We start from the raw sequence: 21,712 nt of genomic DNA on the forward strand, positions 1-21,712 counted from the left end.
TGACTTGTAGGGAGAGGTTGGATAGGCTGAGACTTTTTTCCCCTGGAGAGTAGGAGGTTAAGGGGTGATCTTATAGAAGTCTATAAAATAATGAGGGGCATAGATAAGGTCGATAGTCAAAATCTTTTCCCAAAGGTAGGGGAGTCTATAACGAGGGGGCATAGATTTAAGGTGAGAGGGGAGAGATGCAAAAGGGTCCAGAGGGGCAATTTTTTCACTCAAAGGGTGGTGAGTGTCTGGAACGAGCTGCCAGAGGCAGTAGTAGAGGCGGGTACAATTTTGTCTTTTAAAAAGCATTTGGACAGTTACATGGGTAAGATGGGTATAGAGGGATATGGGCCAAGTGCAGGCAATTGGGACTAGCTTAGTGGTATAAACTGGGCGACATGGACATGTTGGGCCAAAGGGCCTGTTTCCATGTTGTGAACTTCTATGATTCTATGATTCTATGATACACACCAAGAACGAGCAATCACACCAACCAGAACTGGACCGGCCACATAAATACTGTGGCTACAAGAGCAGGTCAGAGGCTGGGTATTCTGTGGCGAGTGACTCACCTCCTGACTCCCCAAAGCCTTTCCACCATCTACAAGGCACAAGTCAGGAGTGTGATGGAATACTCTCCACTTGCCTGGATGAGTGCAGCTCCAACAACACTCAAGAAACTTGACACCATCCAGGACAAAGCAGCCCGCTTGATTGGCACCCCATCCACCACCCTAAACATTCACTCCCTCCACCACCGGCGCACTGTGGCTGCAGTGTGTTCCATCCACAGGATGCACTGCAGCAACTCGCCAAGGCTTCTTCGACAGCACCTCCCAAACCTGCAACCTCTACCACCTAGAAGGAAAAGGGCAGCAGGCACATGGGAACAACACCACCTGCACGTTCCCCTCCGAGTCACACCATCCCGACTTGGAAATATATCGCCCGTTCCTTCATCGTCGCTGGGTCAAAATCCTGGAACTCCCTTCTTAACAGCACTGTGGGAGAACCTTCACCACATCGACTGCAGCAGTTCAAGAAGGCGGCTCACCACCACCTTCTCAAGGGCAGTTAGGGATGGGCAATAAATGCCGGCCTTGCCAGCGACGCCCACATCCCATGAACGAATAAAAAAACGTACACACCAGGAACAAGCAAATTGCACCAACCAGTACAGCTGTATGTAACTGCTCGAATGTCTGCCTACATTAAGAACATAAGAAATAGGAGCAGGAGTAGGCCAATCGGCCCCTCGAGCCTGCTCCGCCATTCAATAAGATCATGGCTGATCTGATCCTAACCTCAAATCTAAATTCATGTCCAATTTCCTGCCCGCTCCCCGTAACCCCTAATTCCCTTTACTTCTAGGAAACTGTCTATTTCTGTTTTAAATTTATTTAATGATGTAGCTTCCACAGCTTCCTGGGGCAGCAAATTCCACAGACCTACTACCCTCTGAGTGAAGAAGTTTCTCCTCATCTCAGTTTTGAAAGAGCAGCCCTTTATTCTAAGATTATGCCCCCTAGTTCTAGTTTCACCCATCCTTGGGAACATCCTCACCGCATCCACCCGATCAAGCCCCTTCACAATCTTATATGTTTCAATAAGATCGCCTCTCATTCTTCTGAACTCCAATGAGTAGAGTCCCAATCTACTCAACCTCTCCTCATATGTCCACCCCCTCATCCCCGGGATTAACTGAGTGAACCTTCTTTGTACTGCCTCGAGAGCAAGTATGTCTTTTCTTAAGTATGGACACCAAAACTGTATGCAGTATTCCAGGTGCGGTCTCACCAATACTTTATATAACTGCAGCAATACCTCCCTGTTTTTATATTCTATCCCCCTAGCAATAAAAGCCAACATTCCGTTGGCCTTCTTGATCACCTGCTGCACCTGCAAACTAACTTTTTGATTTTCTTGCACTAGAACCCCCAGATCCCTTTGTACTGCAGTACTTTCCAGTTGCTCGCCATTAAGATAATAACTTGCTCTCCGATTTTTCCTGCCAAAGTGCATAACCTCACATTTTCCAATATTGTATTGCATCTGCCAAATCTCCGCACACTCACCCAGCCTGTCTATATCCCCTTGTAGGTTTTTTATGTCCTCCTCACTCTCTACTTTCCCTCCCATCTTTGTATCACCTGCAAACTTTGATATGTTACATTCGATCCCCTCCTCCAAATCGTTAATATAGATTGTAAAGAGTTGGGGACCCAGCACCGACCCCTGCGGAACACCACTGGCTAAAGCTTGCCAGTCCGAGAATATACCATTTATCCCAACTCTCTGCTTCCTGTTAGATAACCAATCCTCCACCCATGCCAGAATATTACCCCCAATCCAGTGATTTAACCAGATCTCGTCTCACCGTAGTGTTTGCAGCTCAAAGTGATCTTGCCAGACACAACCCAAGTTTGGAAAAGCAAAATTTAATTGTACCACTGGGTATTTTTCACAGTTCAAATGAACACAGTACAAAAAATCCCCAACAATCTTGTACTGACCTCTCAATGACAGGTCACTGTGTACATTCTGCCAACACACAGGGAGCTCAGCCAATTTGCTAAAGATTGGTTGAAACATCAATGACCTAAACAGCAAAACATCAGCTGCAGCAGGAAAAACCTTTGGCTCATCAGAAAAGATTCTGAAAAACTCCTCATCAAGATTTCCATTATAATGTCCAGATGTGAAATTTGCAGGGACTGGGGTGGGGCAGAGAGATGAAGAAAAGAGTTAATGCAAGTGTTTCATATATTTTTTTAAACATGAGTTTCTCCCTCTTGGTAGAGGAAAGACCTTCATTGATTGTGAAATGATAAATAAATCAGATGTAAACATTATTTAGTGGAATATTTGTGGAGCAGAGCAGTAGTAAGATTGGGTAAGTAAATGGAATTATTCACATATTCAGCATATAAACCCAGCGTGTGGTTACTTCATTCTGTACTTGTTGACATTTCCATCTTTCCAATTATTCACTCCAACAGCACCAAGATTTGCTCATTGCTCGAACTCTCAACTCCTGAATATATCTGTGGCTTCTCGCTTCAGTACAATTTACAAATGGCACATTCGACACATTCGCACAGTGCCATTTCCAGTAAAAGCATACGGTCACTTATCCCAACAGCCCACACAATAAATACTTGCTTAGTGTATAATTTGATCTAGGTCGTACCTTTCACAGAATTTGCTGGTGAATGGGATGCAGGTGAGGTATTCACACCAGTGACAGTTAATAGGATACACATAGAACCAGATCACCAGAGAGGCAGAGAGCCCAATGAAGACCAAGAGGGAGACAATGATCATTATTCTCTTTCTGTATTTATCACCTTGACCAAAGGTGATATATGGTAAGAAGGCAAATGACAACAGGAGACCACTAATGAATCCAAAGATATGTGCAATATTGTCAATCCAAGGCAACAGGCCAAAGATGAAGAGAAAAAGAACGATTCCGACCAGCTTCATCAAGGCTTTCCATGGCTTCTCTAGAATTGGCCAACTCTGAAACAATTCTACAAAGAGACAGGCCAGCAAACCAAACTGGGAGCCTGCAGGTCCAACCTAGTGTGGGAGAAAGACAAAGCCTTTATTACAGTATGTTCCTCCAACTCTGGCCTCTTGCGCATCCCCAACTTCCTTTGCCCCACCATTGGCGGCTGTATCTTTGGCGACCGGGTCTTCAGCTGCCTAGGCCCCAAGCTCTGGAATTCCCTCCCTAAACCTCTCTGCCTCTCTCTCCTTCTTTAAGATGCTCCTTACAACTCACCTCACCCATCCTAACGTCTCCTTCTTTGACTCAATGTCAAATTTTGTTAGATTACGCTCCTCCGAAATGCCTTGGGATGTTTTACTATGTTAAAAGCACTCTATAAATGCAAATTGTTGCTGTAATGATGCAGGAAAAGATTTTAGAGAACCATTGAATGAAGTCATTCTCTGGTTACAAAGGGTTGATGGTTTCTTCCACAATCATGGACAGATATCACCATCTCTCTGTTCCAGATACATATCTCTGTGCCATCGACTCTAAATTCCATTTTCATGTTCTTTTTTCTTTAATATTTCAATTCTCTTAAATGTGGTGATTTACTCAGCTTCAATATCCACCAATGCTAAAGTATTCCATATTCTGATAACCCTTTGTGAATGCTTTAACCTCCCCTTTACATTTCTAGTACTAAACCCCCATTTGTGCCAAGCATTATAAGTACTCTCACTGCTTACCCTCTCAAACTCGGCTCAGACATCATGAACCAAAAGGCCTCCTTCGGTGCTGTATGATTCGATGATGTGATAATATTGAAACCTTCTATTAGATGCAAATTACCATTCAGCTATTCCTCTTCCATACGAGGTTACCTTTAATACCACGGGGCTTAATCTTTGAAACACTATACATTTACAGAGTAACAGTGAAACATCTCAAGGCTCCTTACAATTGGGAGACAGGACCAATTAGGGGTGACTTTTGTGGAATCGAGGGTATCGTTGGCATCAATATGAAGCTCACCCCATGTTTCGAAATGTCATTAGGAGCAATAGGAAGGAGCCATGGGCTGAAGTGTGGGATATACCAGGTGAACGTGCATTGCAGGAGGTGCTCTGGCTGCACTGGGACATGCAGGACTGAAACCATGAGAGACCACATTGATGGATCAGAGGATGGTGCAGTTAACCATCTTGGGAGGTGAGAAGGGATAATGCACCACAGAATATCATCGCCGATGCCAACCAGGGCAGTCTCCAGAGGTGACATCAGAATCACAGAATGAAGGAATACAACACTAAATACTAATTGAGCCAATTGCTGGCTCCTATTATTCCAATTCATTTCGTGCCTTAAGGAAAATTCTCAAAGTGGCAACAGGGTCAATCCGGAACTGGCCGACACAGAGAGACAGGTCGGTAAGTCAGAACAGGCAGGACTCAGCACAGGCCGGAGGTGGGGGGCGAGGCAGGGCTTAACATGGCAGATGTCTTTGTTTTTATTTGAAATCCTGCTCAGGAACAATGAAATCGTGTGAAAAGCAAATGATTAGGCACATGATTGACATCAGCTCAACAAATCCAGATGACTAATCTGATGTTATTAAAACTGTAAGCGCCAGTCAGCACAGGTCGGCAAGAAAACAACTGGGTCTGTGCTGGAAACCACCGAGTCAGTGACCACCTGGTACCTGCCCCCATCAGAGCCCGAATCACCTGCAGAATCAACTAATTGAGCTGACCTCACTCCGTCTCACTGAACTGCTGGAAACACAGAACTTCAGACTTGGAGAAGTCTCAAATCAGCCAGCGTGCTTTGCACCTCAACGCTGGCAAGATTGAAGCAGTTCTGTTTGTGCCCAAACTCTGTGCGCAAGCTCCTGATCCCATCCCCCTCCTTGAACTCACACTGATACTCTGACTGTGGGACATCAATGTCCAGCCCAACCATCAGCTGAACTTCAAACCCCATTACCAACACTGCCTGCTTCCACCTGTGAAATATCACCTGCCTCCTCCCTGGACTCTGATGCTCAAACCTTCACCCCCACCATTAGCTCAAGCCTGGTCAGAGCCCCCCAGCAAAGACCCTCTCACACATTCCTGCTCATCCAGAACATCAGGTTCAATCACTGGCTTCCTAACAAATAGACCCAAAAATCTTGGCAAATGAATTTCAATGTAGATAAGTGTGAGGTGGTGCATTTTGGTAGGAAGAATAAAGAGGGCACTTACTCCATGGATAATAAGAGTCTAAACTGGGTAGTGGAAGAAAGAGATCTGGGGTAGAGATACACAAATCACTAAAAGTAGCGACCGCTGGTTGATAAGGCCATAAAAAAGCAAACAAAGCACAGGGGTTAATTTCTAGAGGAATAGAATTCAAAAGCAGAAAAGTTATGTTAAACTTGTATAGAATCATGGTTAGATCACACTTGGAATATTGTGAACCGTTCTGGTCTCCATATTATAGAAAGGATATAGAGGCACTGGAGAAGGTGCAAAAAAGATTCACTAGGATGAAACCGGAACAGAGGGCTGATATATATATATATATATATATGTATATGTATAATTCATTGTGGGGGGCTCCCACTTCTGTCCTCGGGGAATAGGTATGCCCGGTCTTGCTGCAAGTACCAACCCCTCTCCCTACCACCCCTCTCTCCACCACCACCCCCCCCACCTCCTCCCCAAACCAACACCCCCACCTTACTCTCCCCCCAAACCGGTATGTACCTCCGCTCTGTACGGCAGGAATATCGCACTTGCCAAGTTGCCTATAATTCCGCTTAGGATGTAGATGATTGAAATACGCAGCCAACCCGCCAGCTTCTCCAGGTCCCGGAGAATAGTCATCTGGAAAATCACGGAGAGCAGGCAGTGGATAATCCTAGAGAGATGGAGGAGGGGAAGAGGGAGGGGCAGAGAGAGAGTGTGGAAAAAAAGTGAAAAAAGAGAAAGGGGGAGAAAGGGAATGATAAAGACAGGACAAAGAGAGAGGAGAGTGTGAAATCTGTTATCAGGATACAATGTCTGGCCTCCCTCTTTCAGCGAGACAGCCCATGACATATAAACCAAATCCTGAATGAGATGGAATATAATGTTCCATTTATGTTTCATCAAGTTAAATTCTTTAGAAAAGAGATTCTAAATGTTTACATTACACACCAGGAATGGAGCACATGTACAGAAACACACAATTCACTAACAGCTAATGTCCATAAAAATCTTATACTTTGGACATTGCTTGGCATCGGACAAATAGCGATTGCCGTTTAAATGCATATTATGTGGATATTGCCTCTTACCCAGCATGAAGGAAAAGGGAGAGCCAAAGTCTGTAGAACTGATCCGGAACATCTGGATTCAGGAACGGTAATAACCCACACACTTCATCCAGACAGTGAACCTGCAGCACAGATGTGTCATTAGTCACTGAACAGATCAGAAAACTAGCTTCAATGAATGGTCATTGCTCTAGCAGATACCCTGTGGCATTGTTTCCTGTGGCATGTTTTCCAAGGAACAGCCCAATGGAATACTGTCAGCTGCTGTTGAGTGTAAATGAAAGCCCACCTTGCTGGTTCAGGCACCTTTCATCGATGTTAATCCTATAAACCCTGTAATCATCCCTCTGGTGCATCTTGCAGATCTCAGGATTCACAATCCCTTAGATTCTTGTATCCTGGGAATCCCTCTGATCATTGAACCCATGGTGTGCAGTGACAGAATATTAGTCTGAAATCCCCAGCGTCTGATACACTGACCTGGGGCTGAGCTTTGAGAATAGGAGGTGGTTCATTACATTTCAATGTTACCTGTGAACACAAGGTGACCTCCTCATGGAAATATCCATCCTTAAACTGGCAGTATTCTCTGGTAGTAATTTCACATCTACACAAAAAACAAGATCGGAAATGAGAAACCAACGGGAAACCAACGAGAAACTGCCTCCCCCTGGGGGTCACCCACCTGCCCTTTGTCCCAATGCAGCAGGGTCTTCCTTTGATGACACAATCCAGATGTTTCAGCCCCGTGTGATTCTTCTTTGGTTGGTAGGTGCAAATCTGTATGAAAAGCATGGATTTAGCCATCAACCAATCTCCTTCTGTAGATTGATCCTAGTGATCATATAAATCCTGAATTTTTGAAGATGTGTTTGCGTGTGAACAAAGTGACTATGATTCCTTGTTACCATCACAAATGCAAGAAGAATTGCTTCCAGTTGGAAAGTAGCCCAAACTTTGAGGTGATTAATGCTGGGGTTCTGACTAAATCTGTTTGTGAGATGTGCGTAAAAGGATTGGGTCTTTCGCTACTCAGTCCAAAGGTATACAAGAAACATGCAACTTAACACCTGGCCCCTAATCTACGGGCCTTTAATTGAGCACATAAAGTTATATGGGACACCTTCCTGGAGAGCGTATTAGCTTAGTGAACCCGGTCTCGTTAAAAGGGCATTTAAATTGGATTCTTGAATGAAAACACAGAACCTTGGCCTTGTGCTTTGGGGTTAAACAGCATCAGAGATTCTGGCACCATCTCTCGAACACTATCACAGCAAACTCACAGGCCATTGAGTGATGTCATCCTCCCAGACGTGTGGTTCAGCAGAGGCAGGCTCCTCACATGTCCTACACAAGACAGGAAAGTTAGTCTCACACAATTTGTTTGTTCATTCATTCTCAAGGTATGGGTGTCGTTGGCAAAACTGAGATTTATTATCCATCCCTGGTTGCCCTGAGATGGTAACTGAGTATCTTGCTGGGCCAATTCAGAGGGCAGTTAAGAGTCAATCACGTTGGTGTGAAACTGGAGTCACAAATAGGCCCAGACCGGGTAAGGACGGCAGGTTTCCTTCCCTAAAGGACATTAGTGAACCAGTTGCGACAATCCGACAGCTTCATGGTCACTTTTACTGACACCAGCTCCTTATTTCCAGATTTTTTTTTTTAAAAAACTGAACTCAAATTCTCAAACTGCCATAATGGGATTTAGACTCATGTTTTTTTTTATTATTCATTCATGGGATGTGGGCGTCGCTGGCGAGGCCGGCATTTATTGCCCATCCCTAATTGCCCTTGAGAAGGTGGTGGTGAGCCGCCTTCTTGAACTGCTGCAGTCCGTGTGGTGAAGGTTCTCCCACAGTGCTGTCAGGAAGGGAGTTCCAGGATTTTGACCCAGCGATGATGAAGGAATGGTGATATATTTCCAAGTCGGGATGGTGTGTGACTTGGAGGGGAACATGCAGGTGGTGTTGTTCCCATGTGCCTGCTGCTCTTGTCCTTCGAGGTGGTAGAGGTCGCGGGTTTGGGAGGTGCTGTCGAAGAAGCCTTGGCGAGTTGCTGCAGTGCATCCTGTGGATGGTGCACACTGCAGCCACGGTGCGCCGGTGGTGAATGGAGTGAATGTTTAGGGTGGTGGATGGGGTGCCAATCAAGCGGGCTGCTTTGTCCTGGATGGTGTCAAGCTTCTTGAGTGTTGTTGGAGCTGCACTCATCCAAGCAAGTGGAGAGTATTCCATCACACTCCTGACTTGTGCCTTGTAGATGGTGGAAAGGCTTTGGGGAGTCAGGAGGTGAGTCACTCGCCACAGAATACCCAGCCTCTGACCTGCTCTTGTAGCTACAGTATTTATGTGGCTGGTCCAGTTATGTTTCTGGTCAATGGTAACCCCCAGGATGTTGATGGTGGGGGATTCGGCGATGGTAATGCCGTTGAATGTCAAGGGGAGGTGGTTGGACTCTCTCTTGTTGGAGATGGTCAGAGGGTGGTGAACCTGTGAAATTCTCTACCACAGAAGGCAGTGGAGGCCAAGTCATTAGATGTATTCAAGAAGGAGTTAGATATATTTCTTAATGCTAAAGGGATCAAGGGATATGGGGAAAAAGCAGGAACAGGGTACTGAGTTAGACAATCAGCCATGATCATTTTGAATGGTGGAGCAGGCCCGAAGGGCCGAATGGCCTACTCTTGCTCCTATTTTCTATGGTCATTGCCTGGCCCTTGTCTGCGTGAATGTTACTTGCCACTTATCAGCCCAAACCTGGATGTTGTCTCGGTCTTGCTGCATGTGGGCACGGACTGCTTCATTGAGGGGTTGCGAATGGAACTGAACACTGTGCAATCATCAGCGAACATCCCCATTTCTGACCTTATGATGGAGGGAAGGTCATTGATGAAGATGGTTGGGCCGAGGACACTGCCCTGAGGAACTCCTGGTGCTGAGATGATTGGCCTCCAACAACCACTACCATCTTCCTTTGTGCTAGGTACGACTCCAGCCACTGGAGAATTTTCCCTCTGACTTCAATTTTACTAGGGCTCTTTGGTGCCACACTCGGTCAAATGCTGCCTTGATGTCAAGGGCAGTCACTCTCACCTCACCTCTGGAATTCAGCTCTTTTGTCCATGTTTGGACCAACGCTGTAATGAGGTCTGGAGCCGAGTGGTCCTGGCGGAACCCAAACTGAGCATCGGTGAGCAGGTTATTGGTGAGTAAGTGCCGCTTGATAGCACTGTCGACGACACCTTCCATCACTTTGCTGATGATTGAGAGTAGACTGATGGGGCGGTAATTGGCCGGATTGGATTTGTCCTGCTTTTTGTGGACAGGACATACCTGGGCAATTTTCCACATTGTCGGGTAGATGCCAATGTTGTACTGGAACAGTTTGGCTAGAGGCATGGCTAGTTCTGGAGCACAAGTCTTCAGCACTACAGCCGGGATGTTGTCAGGGCCCATAGCCTTTGCTGTATCCAATGCACTCAGCCGTTTTTTGATATCACGTGGAGTGAATCGAATTAGCTGAAGACTGGCTTCCGTGATGGTGGGGATATCGGGAGGAGGCGGAGATGGATTATCCACTCGGCACTTCTGGCTGAAGATGGTTGCAAACGCTTCAGCCTTGTCTTTTGCACTCACGTGCTGGACTCTGCCATCATTGAGGATGGGGATGTTTACAGAGCCTCCTCCTCCCATTAGTTATTTAATTGTCCACCACCATTCACGACTGGATGTGGCAGGACTGCAGAGCTTTGATCTGATCCGTTGGTTGTGGAATCGCTTAGCTCTGTCTATAGCATGTTGTCCTGAGTTGTAGCTTCACCAGGTTGGCACCTCATTTTTAGGTACGCCTGGTGCTGCTCCTGGCATGCTCTTTTACACTCCTCATTGGGCCAGGGTTGATCCCCTGGCTTGTTGAAATGGTAGAGTGAGGAATATGCCGGGCCATGAGGTTACAGATTGTGCTGGAATACAATTCTGCTGCTGCTGATGGCCCACAGCACGTCATGGATGCCCAGTTTTAAGCTGTTCTGAATCTATCCCATTTAGCACAGTGGTAGTGCCACACAACACGTTGGATGGTATCCTCAGTGCGAAGACGGGACTTCTTCTCCACGAGGACTGTGCGGTGGTCACTCCTACCAATACTGTCATGGACAGATGCATCTGTGACAGGGAGATTGGTGAGGACGAGGTCAAGTAGGTTTTTCCCTCGTGTTGGTTCGCTCATCACCTGCCGCAGGCCCAGTCTGGCAGTTATGTCCTTCAGGACTCGGCCAGCTCGGTCAGTAGTGGTGCTACCGAGCCACTCTTGGTGATGGACATTGAAGTCCCCCACCCAGAGTCCATTTTGTGCCCTTGCTCCCCTCAGTGCTTCCTCCAAGTGGTGCTTAACATGGAGGAGGACTGATTCATCAGCTGAGGGAGGACGGTAGGTGGTAATCAGCAGGAGGTTCTCTGGATTACTAGTCCAGTAATATAATCTCTACGCTATCATACCATTTACCCTGTGCACCTATCACGATATATAGAACATGGAGTTCCCCATCGGAAAGAGTGGTGGAAGCTTTTAAGAGGGAACTGAATAAATATTTGAAAAATAAAAAAAAGTTTTAAAGAGGGCAAGAACCAAATGGCCTCTTTGTGCTGTAAAATCCTATAATTTATATAGTGCTCATGATGCGAAGAACTTCAGACAAGGAGTAAGGGAATGGATGTCAATCCAGAGAGAGCGAGATTAGGTTGTGTCTGAAGAAATGGGCATTGGGGAGGTACTTCCAACTAGTACTGACTAATGCTAACTATCAGAGACCAGGTTTCACGTGCCTTGGATCCTGATGACAGACAGCCCCGGATGATCTACTCCGATTGGTGGACTCCATGTTGGGAGCTTGACTGTCCGGCCATTTTATAAACGTAGCTAGTATTTCCTGTGTTTGCAAATAGAAACAAACAAACAAACAAACAAACAAACCAGTCAGTAAGTCGAAGGAAGACAGTTCTACTCCCAAACATTGAGAGTTGCATGAGGGAGGCAATGTATTAAACAAGACCTGGAGCTGGATTTCTGACATCATACTTTGTCAAACTTACTTGATCATAAACACATCAATCATTCACGAACCAGCATGAAGAGGAATCGCAAAGAGTTCCCATACATCAAATGGATTTGAGTTATATACAACACATCATTCCAGGTACATTAGGGTTAGGGTTACAGAGAAGGAAGACCCTTCAACAGTAGATACCCCCTCACAATCCCATGGATACAAGTGGCATAGTGACCCAAATCAGCTTGTGTGTAAATGACACAAGCTTGCTCCAGGTGCTCAAACATACCGAACAATCCTCTCTCAAAGTCTGCACACAGCCAGATTGATCATTCTGAACACAACAGCCAGAGTCCCGCTCCTGATCTCTCTCCTTCTGAATGAGTTTGGAGATGGATTGATCCTTCCGTAAGCAAGGAGAAAATTTTGCTCCAAGGTGAATGAGAGTATCCTGCAAATAGTTGAGAGTGTTCAATATCTAACTGCCCCTTGTAATAAATCAGATCAGCAGCAGCTTTACATCTCATTAAACACTCACGGAGCTGGGTCCTATCCAGAAGCTCTCTTGCTGTACATGTTCCACACTCTCGTATGTCCCTTTATTCCTCAACACCTGCAAAAATAGAATTAGTTCAAAACTTTTGCTGCAATTATTTCTCCTGTTTGTCACCGCCCTTTAATTCAAATTTACGTTTACTAAAGCCCCAAGTTATGGGGGAGAAATTGGTTTTGTGCGATATCGTAAAATGGACGATGGTGAATCGGCTGACCATTTATCATTCGCAACCAATTTCACCCCACAGTCGTTCTCCAAATATAAAGCTCAGAACTGGAGAGTCTTAATACAGTTTCCACACTTGTATATCTCCCAACTCAAGTTCAATATAACTTTTAAAACAGCCAATTAATTTTTTTGTAAAGGGGAGAATACAAAGCATCTTAAAACAGTGGGCAAGTCTCTTCCCCTCCTCAAATATTGCAGTCTGTACCAGCCATGGATAAGGACAGAACCTCATCTCCCCTTGGACAGACCATGAGTGACCCACAGCTTCAAGGACAACTGCATCCCCCCAGGGTACTTACATAGAGACACCTTATCACATTAAACTCTTAATCAAACCTTCCTCAGTTTAATGGTCTCACTTCACTATGCAATCAGCAGGCTTGTGCTATAAGGACAGGGTCCAGGGGCAGTAGGGAGCCCGGGCTTCATTTGGAGAATTAGGGTACCAAAGGGGTCAGTAGGAATGCGTTTTGATTGGATAGTTAGGATGCTAGAAGAATGGGCTTCAACAGGGAGGTTAAGGTACTAGAGTAGCCATCAAAGCTCCTCTCCCCAAAAGTCTAACTATTGCATCGAAGTCCATCCCTCCAGTACCTAACCCTCCCATCGAAGCCCATCCCTCCAGTACCTAACCCTCCCATCGAAGTCCATCCCTCCAGTACCTAACCCTCCCATCCAAGCCCATCCCTCCAGTACCTAACCCTCCCATCCAAGCCCATCCCTCCAGTACCTAATCCTCCCATCCAAGCCCATCCCTCCAGTACCTAATCCTCCCATCCAAGCCCATCCCTCCAGTACCTAATCCTCCCATCCAAGCCCATCCCTCCAGTACCTAACCCTCCCATCCAAGCCCATCCCTCCAGTACCTAACCCTCCCATCGAAGTCCATCCCTCCAGTACCTAACCCTCCCATCCAAGCCCATCCCTCCAGTACCTAATCCTCCCATCCAAGCCCATCCCTCCAGTACCTAACCCTCCCATCGAAGTCCATCCCTCCAGTACCTAATCCTCCCATCCAAGCCCATCCCTCCAGTACCTAACCCTCCCATCGAAGTCCATCCCTCCAGTACCTAATCCTCCCATCCAAGCCCATCCCTCCAGTACCTAATCCTCCCATCCAAGCCCATCCCTCCAGTACCTAATCCTCCCATCCAAGCCCATCCCTCCAGTACCTAACCCTCCCATCCAAGCCCATCCCTCCAGTACCTAACCCTCCCATCGAAGTCCATCCCTCCAGTACCTAATCCTCCCATCCAAGCCCATCCCTCCAGTACCTAACCCTCCCATCGAAGTCCATCCCTCCAGTACCTAACCCTCCCATCGAAGTCCATCCCTCCAGTACCTAATCCTCCCATCCAAGCCCATCCCTCCAGTACCTAACCCTCCCATCCAAGCCCATCCCTCCAGTACCTAACCCTCCCATCCAAGCCCATCCCTCCAGTACCTAACCCTCCCATCGAAGTCCATCCCTCCAGTACCTAACCCTCCCATCGAAGCCCATCCCTCCAGTACCTAATCCTCCCATCGAAGCCCATCCCTCCAGTACCTAACCCTCCCATCGAAGTCCATCCCTCCAGTACCTAACCCTCCCATCGAAGCCCATCCCTCCAGTACCTAACCCTCCCATCGAAGCCCATCCCTCCAGTACCTAACCCTCCCATCGAAGCCCATCCCTCCAGTACCTAACCCTCCCATCGAAGCCCATCCCTCCAGTACCTAACCCTACCAACAAAGCCCATCCCTCCAGTACCTAACACTCCCATTGAAGCCCATTCCTCTGGTATCCCAACTCTCCTATTGAAAGCCATTCCTAACCAACCATTATCCTAATTCTCTAATTGAAGGACATCCTTCTACTTCTCTAATTCTCTTATTGAAATTGAGATCTTATTGAAACATACAAGATTCTGAGGGGACTCGATAGGGTAGATGCTGAGAGGATGTTACCCCTCATGGGGGAATCTAAAACTGGGGGCCACAGTCTCAGAATTAGGGGTTGCCCGTTTAAGATGGAAATGAGGAGGAATTTCTTCTCCCAGAGGGTCGTGAATCTTTGGAATTCTTTACCCCAAAAAGCTGTGGAGGCTGAGTCATTGAATACATTCAAGGCTGAGTTAGACTAATTTTTGCTCAGCAAGGGAGTCAAAGGATATGGGGAAAGGGCGGGAAAGTGGAGTTGAGGTAAAAATCAGATCAGCCATGATCTCATTAAATGGCGGAGCAGGCTCGAGGGGCCGAATGGCCTACTCCTGCTCCTATCTCTTATGGTCTTAGGACGCTGTAAGAGAAATCTGTTTCACACTGAACATCCCCAACACTTTGACTCCACTCCTTGGGTGGCAGATTACTCAGAGTATATAGTAAAGAATAGTCAAAAATAATATAATAAAGAATAGTCAGCACAGATTTCAAAAAGGAAGTTCATGCTTGACCAATCTTATTGAATTCTCTGAAGAAGTAACAGAGGGTTAGACAAGAGCAATGCAGTTGATGTAATATATTTGAATTTTCAAAAAGCCTTCGATAACATGCCACATTGTAGACTCATGACTAAGATCAGAGCATGTGGAGTCAGGGGACAGGTAGCAGAATGGATAGCAAGCTGGCTACAAAACAGAAAACAGAGAGTGGGGGTTAAAGATAGCTACTCAGACTGGCAAAAGGTGGGAAGTGGTGTTCCACAGGGATCAGTGCTGGGACCATCAACGATTTAGACTCCGGAATCGGAAGTACAATTTCAAAATTTGGGGACGACACCAAATTGGGGGGGGGGGGGGGGGGGAGGGGTACAGTTAATACAGAGAAGGAATGTGACAAAATACAGGAAGACATTGATAAAACTTGCAGAATGGGCGTGCAATTGGCAAATGAATTTCAACATAGATAAATGTGGAGGTGTTACATTTCAGTAGGAGGAATGAGGAGGCCACACACTGCTTGGAAAATAAGAGTCTGAATGGGGTCGAGGAGCAGAGGGATCTGGGGGGACAGATACACTAATCACTAAAAATAGCGACGCAGGTTAATAAGGCCATAAAAAAGCAAACCAAGCATTGGGGTTAATTTCTAGAGGGATAGAATTGAAAAGCAGGAAAGTTATGTTAAACTTGCATAGAACCTTGGTTAAACCACACTTGGAGCACTGTAAACAGTTCTGGTCTCCATATTATGAAAAGGATAGAGAGGCACTGGCAAAGGTGCAAAAAAGATTTACTAGAAAGATACCAGGACTGAGGGGTCATACCCATCAGGAAAGATTGAATAGGCTGGGGCTCTTTTCTCTGGAAAAGAGAAGGCTGAGGGGTGATGTGATAGAGGCCTTTAAGATTAAGACAGGGTTTGGTAGGGTGGACGTGGAGAAGGTGTTTCCACTTGTGGGGGAGACCAGAACTCGGGGCCGTAAATAGTAGATCGTCACTAATAAATCTTATGTTTTTATGCTCAGAGGGTTGTGAATCTTTGGAATTCTCTACTCCAGAGGGCTGTGGATGCCGAGTCATTGAGTATATTCAAGGCTGAGATCGATAGATTTTTGGACTCTCGGGGAATCAACGGATGTAGGGGTAGGGGTAGGTCGAAGATCAGCCATGATCTTATTGAATGGCGGAGCAGGCTCGAGGGGCCGAATGGCCTATTCCTGCTCCTATTTCTTATGTTCTAGGGAATTCAGGAGAAATTTCTTTACCCAGAGAGTGGTGAGAATGTGAAACTCGCTCCCACAAGGAGTAGTTGAGGTGAATAACATAGATGCATTTCAGGGGAAGTTAGATAAACACATGAGGGAGAAAGGAATAGAAGGATATGCTGATAGGGTGAGATGAAGTAGGGAGGGAGGAGGCTCGTGTAGAGCATAAACACTGGCATGGACCTGTTGGGCCGAATGGCCTGTTTCTGTGCTGTAGATTCTGTGAAAAGGGGAACATACTTACTAGCTGAGTTTTCCTATGTTGAGCAAATCCCACTGGCGCGATTCCATACGCACCAATCGCCAGCAAGCTGATCAAAATATGAACAAACGTGACCCAGTAGGTGAAATAAGGTCTAGAAAATGAAAGAGCCATTAAACATCACAAAACACAGCCAGACAGAGCGCCAGACAGACAGAGCGCCAGACAGACAGAGCGCCAGACAGACAGAGCGCCAGACAGACAGAGCGCCAGACAGACAGAGCCCCCGCCCCGTTTGACACCTGTGGTTGTTGAGGTCCTGTAGTTTGGTCTGGACACTGTTGCTCAGCGCCCGGTGGTAGCGACGGTTCAGCCATTTCCCGACCACCCCCACTCCATATTGCCGCCTCCTCTTGTCAAAAGCGAAGTGTTTTACTTGCGACACGATGCGTCTCCCCCGTTTGGGCCCCAGAGCATAGGTTGAGGCCAGTGTCGGAACATCGCTGCTGAAAGCACAAAATGCATTAGAAGTAAAAGAACTCTAGTTGCCAACATTTTCTAAAACATTTTGTAAATAAGGAAGGCGGCCCCAGATCAATACACTCACACAACACCAGATTAATTGAATCATGGAATGGTTACAGCACAGATGGAGTCCATTTGGCCCTTTGAGCCCGTGGCAGCTCTTTGTAAGAGCAATCCAGCTAGTCCCACTCCCTTGCTTTCCCCCCCCCGTAACCCTGCAAGTTTTTTCCCTTCAACTATTTATCCAATTCCTTTTTGAAAGCCACGATTGAATCTACGCTGTCCCATCAAACACTCACTTAAGGTACAGCTCGGGTCAGATACAGAGATGGAAACTTGAACCTGCTGCATGACCCAATCTCTCATTAATGCTGTTATTACAGTGAGGATTTGATGGCCTTGTGATTCTGGATGAGCCTCCCCGAGGTTCAATAAATCTGGGAATTAGTGGGCTGGCACCAGGAACATCGTGAAAACTGCAGGTTTTTTGTAAAAACCCAACTGAATGACTGGTGTCCTTCAGGGGAGAGAAGCTGATACTCTTGCCTAATCTGACCTACGTGAGAGTCCAGTCCCACACAATGTAGCTGATTCTTATTGCCGCCTCAGGGCAGTCTGTCCTGTCTGGCCAATATCGTCCGTGTCCCTTTCTTTATTCAACACCACCAACACATCCAAAATTCAACAGCGGAAACTTCCGGTTAAACAAAGCTTTTTATGTACGGTGATGATTGGAGCCTTTCAACAAACTGGAGATCGCGCATTGGACAGGAGGCCGACAGTGGCGGAGATTCAAACACCTCATCCGGCATCGAGTACGTCTCATCTGGGACATCCATCTGTGGGCAGCAGAATCAAACCAGCAATGAGTTACTCGCAACATCAGCAGCTCACATCTCATTCTTTTCCCTGCCAAAAGTACGGGAATATTTCAGAAACATTCTTGCCTTACTAAAAAATGAGGAGTCCAGAGTGTCTGCACCATCTACAGTGTCATCCTCAAAGTAACTAGGATATGCAAAGCTTCTTTTGACTCTTCTGGGTAGAGAACTTTCCAGAACAGGGCGGCCCTGAGATGGAAATCAGGAACAGGTTAGAGGACATCATGAGATGAGACAAGTGCACAACAACTTGCATTTATACAGTGCCTTTAACATAGTAAAATGTCCCAAGGCGCTTCACAGGAGTGATTATCAAACAAAATTTGACACCGAGCCACATAAGGAGATATTAGGACAGGTGACCAAAAGCTTGGTCAAAGAGGTAGGTTTTAGGGAGCATCTTAAAGGAGGAGAGAGAGGTGGAGAGGCGGAGAGGTTTAGGGAGGGAATTCCAGAGCTTGGGGCCCAGGCTGTTGAAGGCACGGCCGCCAATGGTGGAGTGATGAAAATCAGGGATGTGCAAGAGGCCAGAATTGGAGGAGCTGTAGAGATCTCAGAGGGTTGTAGGGCTGGAGGAGGTTACAGAGATAGGGAGGGGCGAGGCCATGGAGGGATTTGAACGCAGGATGAGAATTTTAAAATCGAGGCGTTCCCGGACCGGGAGCCGATGTAGGTCAGCGAGCACAGGGGGTGATGGGTGAATGGGACTTGGTGTGAGTTAGGATACGGGCAGTATAGTCTTGGATGAGGTCAAGTTTATGGAGGGTGGAAGATGGGAGGTCGGTCAGGAGAGCATTGGAATAGTTGAGTCTAGAGGTAACAAAGGCACGGATGAGGGTTTCAGCTCCAGATGAGTTGAGGCGGGGCAGAGACGGGCGATATTACGGAGATGGAAGTAGGCGGTCTTGGTGATGGAGCAGATATGTGGTCGGAAGCTCATCTCAGGATCAAATAAGACGTCAAGGTTGCGAACGGTCTGGTTCAGCCTCAGACAGTGGCCAGGGAGAGGGATGGAGTCGGTGGCGAGGACCAAAGACAATGGCTGTGCATGTCCACAGATTCCTGAAGGTAGCAGGACAGGTACATGAGGTGGTTAAGAAGGCATACGGGATACTTTCCTTTATTAGCCGAGGCATAGAATATAAGAGCGGGGAGGTTATGCTAGAACTGTATAAAACACTAGTTAGGCCACAGCTTGAGTACTGTGTACCATTCTGGTCACCACATTACAGGAAGGATGTAATTGTACGAGAGAACATACAGAGGAGAGTTACAAGGATGTTGCCAGGACTGGAGAATTTTAGCTGTGAGGAACGATTGGATAGGCTGGGGTTGTTCTCTTTGGAACAGAGGAGGTTGAGGGGAGATTTAATTGAGGTGTATAAAATTATGAGGGGCCGAGATAGAGTGGATAGGAAGGACCTATTTTCCTTAGCAGAGTGGTCAATAACTGGGGGGCATAGATTTAAAGTGATTGGTAGAAGGATTAGAGGGGAGCTGAGGAAAACTTTTTTCACCCAGAGGGTGGTGGGAGTCTGGAACTCACTGCCTGAGAGGGTGGGAGAGGCAGAAACCCTCAACTCATTTAAAATGTACCTGGATGTGCTCCTGAAGTGCCGAAACCCACAGGGCCACGGACGAAGGGCTGGAAAGTGGGATTACGAATCATAGAAAATTTACGGCACAGGAGGAGGCCATTCGGCCCATCGTGTCCGCGTGGCTGAGAAACGAGCCACCCAGCCTAATCCCACTTTCCCACATTTGGTCCTTAGTCCTGCAGGTCACGGCTCTTCAGGTGCACATCAGGGATTTTTTAAACTCAGGCAGTGAGTTCCAGACCCCCACCACCCTCTGGGTGAAAAAAATGTTGCCTCATTTCCGCTCTAATCCCTCTACCAATCACTTTCAATCTATGCCTCCTGGTTATTGACCCCGCCGCTAAGAGAAATAGCTCCTCCCTATCCACTCTATCTAGGCCCCTCAATTTTGTACACCTCAATCATATCACCCCTCAGCCTCCTCTGTTCCAAGGAAAACAACCCCAGCCTATCCAATCTGTCATCATAGCTAAAATTCTCCAGTCCTGGCAACATCCTTGTAAATCTCCTCTGCACCCTCTCTAGTGCAATCACATCCTTCCTGTAATGTGGTGACCAGAACTGTACGCAAAACTGTGGCCTAACTAGTGTTTTATACAGTTCCAGCATAACATCCCTGCTTTCATATTCTATGCCTCAGCTAATAAAGGAAAGCATTCCATATGCCTTCTTAACCACCTGTCCTGCTACCTTCAGGGATCTGTGGACATGCACTCCAAGGTCCCTCACTTCGTCTACACCTCTCAGTATCCTCCCATTTATTGTGTATTCCCTTGCCTTGTTTGCTGTCTCCAAATGCATTCCCTCACACTTCTCCGGATTGAATTCCATTTGCCACTTTTCTGCTCATTTGACCAGTCCATTGATATCTTCCTACACTCTACAGCTTTCCTCCTCACTATCAACCACACGGCCTATCTTTGTGTCATCCGCAAATTTCTTAATCATGCCCCCTAAGTTTAAGTCCAAATCGTTAATGTATACCACAAAAAGCAAAGGACCCAGTACCGAGCCCTGCGGCACCCCACTGGAAACAGCCTTCCAGTCACAAAAACACCCGTCGACCATTACCCTTTGCTTCCTGCCACTGAGTTAATTTTGGATCCAATTTGTCACATTCTCTTGGATCCCATGGGCCTTTACTTTTTTGATCAATCTGCCATGTGGAACCTTGTCAAAAGCCTTGCTAGAATCCATGTAGACTACATCAATTGCACTACCCTCATCGATCCTTCATGTCATCTCCTCGAAAAATTCAGTCAACTTTTTTTTTATTCGTTCACGGGATGTGGGCGTCGCTGGCAAGGCCGGCATTTATTGCCCATCCCTAATTGCCCTCGAGAAGGTGGTGGTGAGCCGCCTTCTTGAACCGCTGCAGTCCGTGTGGTGAAGGTTCTCCCACAGTGCTGTTAGGAAGGGAGTTCCAGGATTTTGACCCAGCGACGATGAAGGAACGGCGATATATTTCCAAGTCGGGATGGTGTGTGACTTGGAGGGGAACGTGCAGGTGGTGTTGTTCCCATGTGCCTGCTGCTCTTGTCCTTCTAGGTGGTAGAGGTCGTGGGTTTGGGAGGTGCTGTCGAAGAAGCCTTGGCGAGTTGCTGCAGTGCATCCTGTGGATGGTGCACACTGCAGCCACAGTGCGCCGGTGGTGAAGGGAGTGAATGTTTAGGGTGATGGATGGGGTGCCAATCAAGCGGGCTGCTTTATCTTGGATGGTGTCGAGCTTCTTGAGTGTTGTTGGAGCTGCACTCATCCAGGCAAGTGGAGAGTATTCCATCACACTCCTGACTTGTGCCTTGTAGATGGTGGAAAGGCTTTGGGGAGTCAGGAGGTGAGTCACTCGCCGCAGAACACCCAGCCTCTGACCTGCTCTCGTAGCCACAGTATTTATATGGCTGGTCCAGTTCAGTTTCTGGTCAATGGTGACCCCCAGGATGTTGATGGTGGGGGATTCAGCGATGGTAATGCCGTTGAATGTCAAGGGGAGGTAGTTAGCCTTTCTCTTGTTGGAGATGGTCATTGCCTGGCACTTATCTGGCGCGAATGTTACTTGCCACTTATGAGCCCAAGCCTGGATGTTGTCCAGGTCTTGCTGCATGCGGGCTCGGACTGCTTCATTATCTGAGGGGTTGCGAATGGAACTGAACACTGTGCAGTCATCAGCGAACATCCCCATTTCTGACCTTATGATGGAGGGAA

The 21,712-nt window shown here is 46.9% G+C and overlaps 1 protein-coding gene across 3 annotated transcripts; it reads right to left on the minus strand.

Moving 5' to 3' along the window:
* Positions 1–2,410: 2,410 nt before the first annotated feature.
* LOC137340986 (inactive rhomboid protein 2-like) lies at positions 2,411–18,097 on the minus strand. 3 transcript variants are annotated; one of them, XM_068003782.1, is made up of 13 exons: positions 17,984–18,097; positions 17,755–17,870; positions 16,809–17,012; positions 16,549–16,660; positions 12,374–12,448; positions 12,125–12,286; positions 11,612–11,715; positions 8,069–8,132; positions 7,471–7,565; positions 7,317–7,392; positions 6,807–6,907; positions 6,235–6,388; positions 2,411–3,570 (listed from the first exon to the last, which is right to left on the minus strand). In XM_068003782.1, exons 1-13 carry the CDS (start codon positions 18,014–18,016, stop codon positions 3,151–3,153), a joined length of 1,716 nt encoding a protein of 571 aa, XP_067859883.1. In that variant the 5' UTR covers positions 18,017–18,097; the 3' UTR covers positions 2,411–3,150. The 3 variants fall into 3 exon arrangements, with proteins under 3 accessions (XP_067859883.1, XP_067859882.1, XP_067859881.1); XM_068003781.1 differs by having other exon boundaries at positions 7,317–7,565; positions 16,809–17,009; XM_068003780.1 differs by having other exon boundaries at positions 7,317–7,565.
* Positions 18,098–21,712: the final 3,615 nt, after the last annotated feature.

Source organism: Heptranchias perlo, chromosome 23 (assembly GCF_035084215.1).
Source record: "Heptranchias perlo isolate sHepPer1 chromosome 23, sHepPer1.hap1, whole genome shotgun sequence".
In the NCBI taxonomy this organism is placed as follows: Eukaryota; Metazoa; Chordata; class Chondrichthyes; order Hexanchiformes; family Hexanchidae; genus Heptranchias; species Heptranchias perlo.

Coding starts and splice junctions, on each gene's coding strand:
- LOC137340986 (XM_068003780.1), bottom strand. CDS start 18,016: ATGGTGCAGACACTCTGGACTCCTCATTTTTTA. Junction 6,389..6,806: donor TCCCTTTTCCTTCATGCTGG/GTAAGAGGCAAT, acceptor CCATCTCTCTAG/GATTATCCACTGCCTGCTCT. Junction 3,571..6,234: donor TCCTGCCGTACAGAGCGGAG/GTACATACCGGT, acceptor CTCCCACACTAG/GTTGGACCTGCAGGCTCCCA.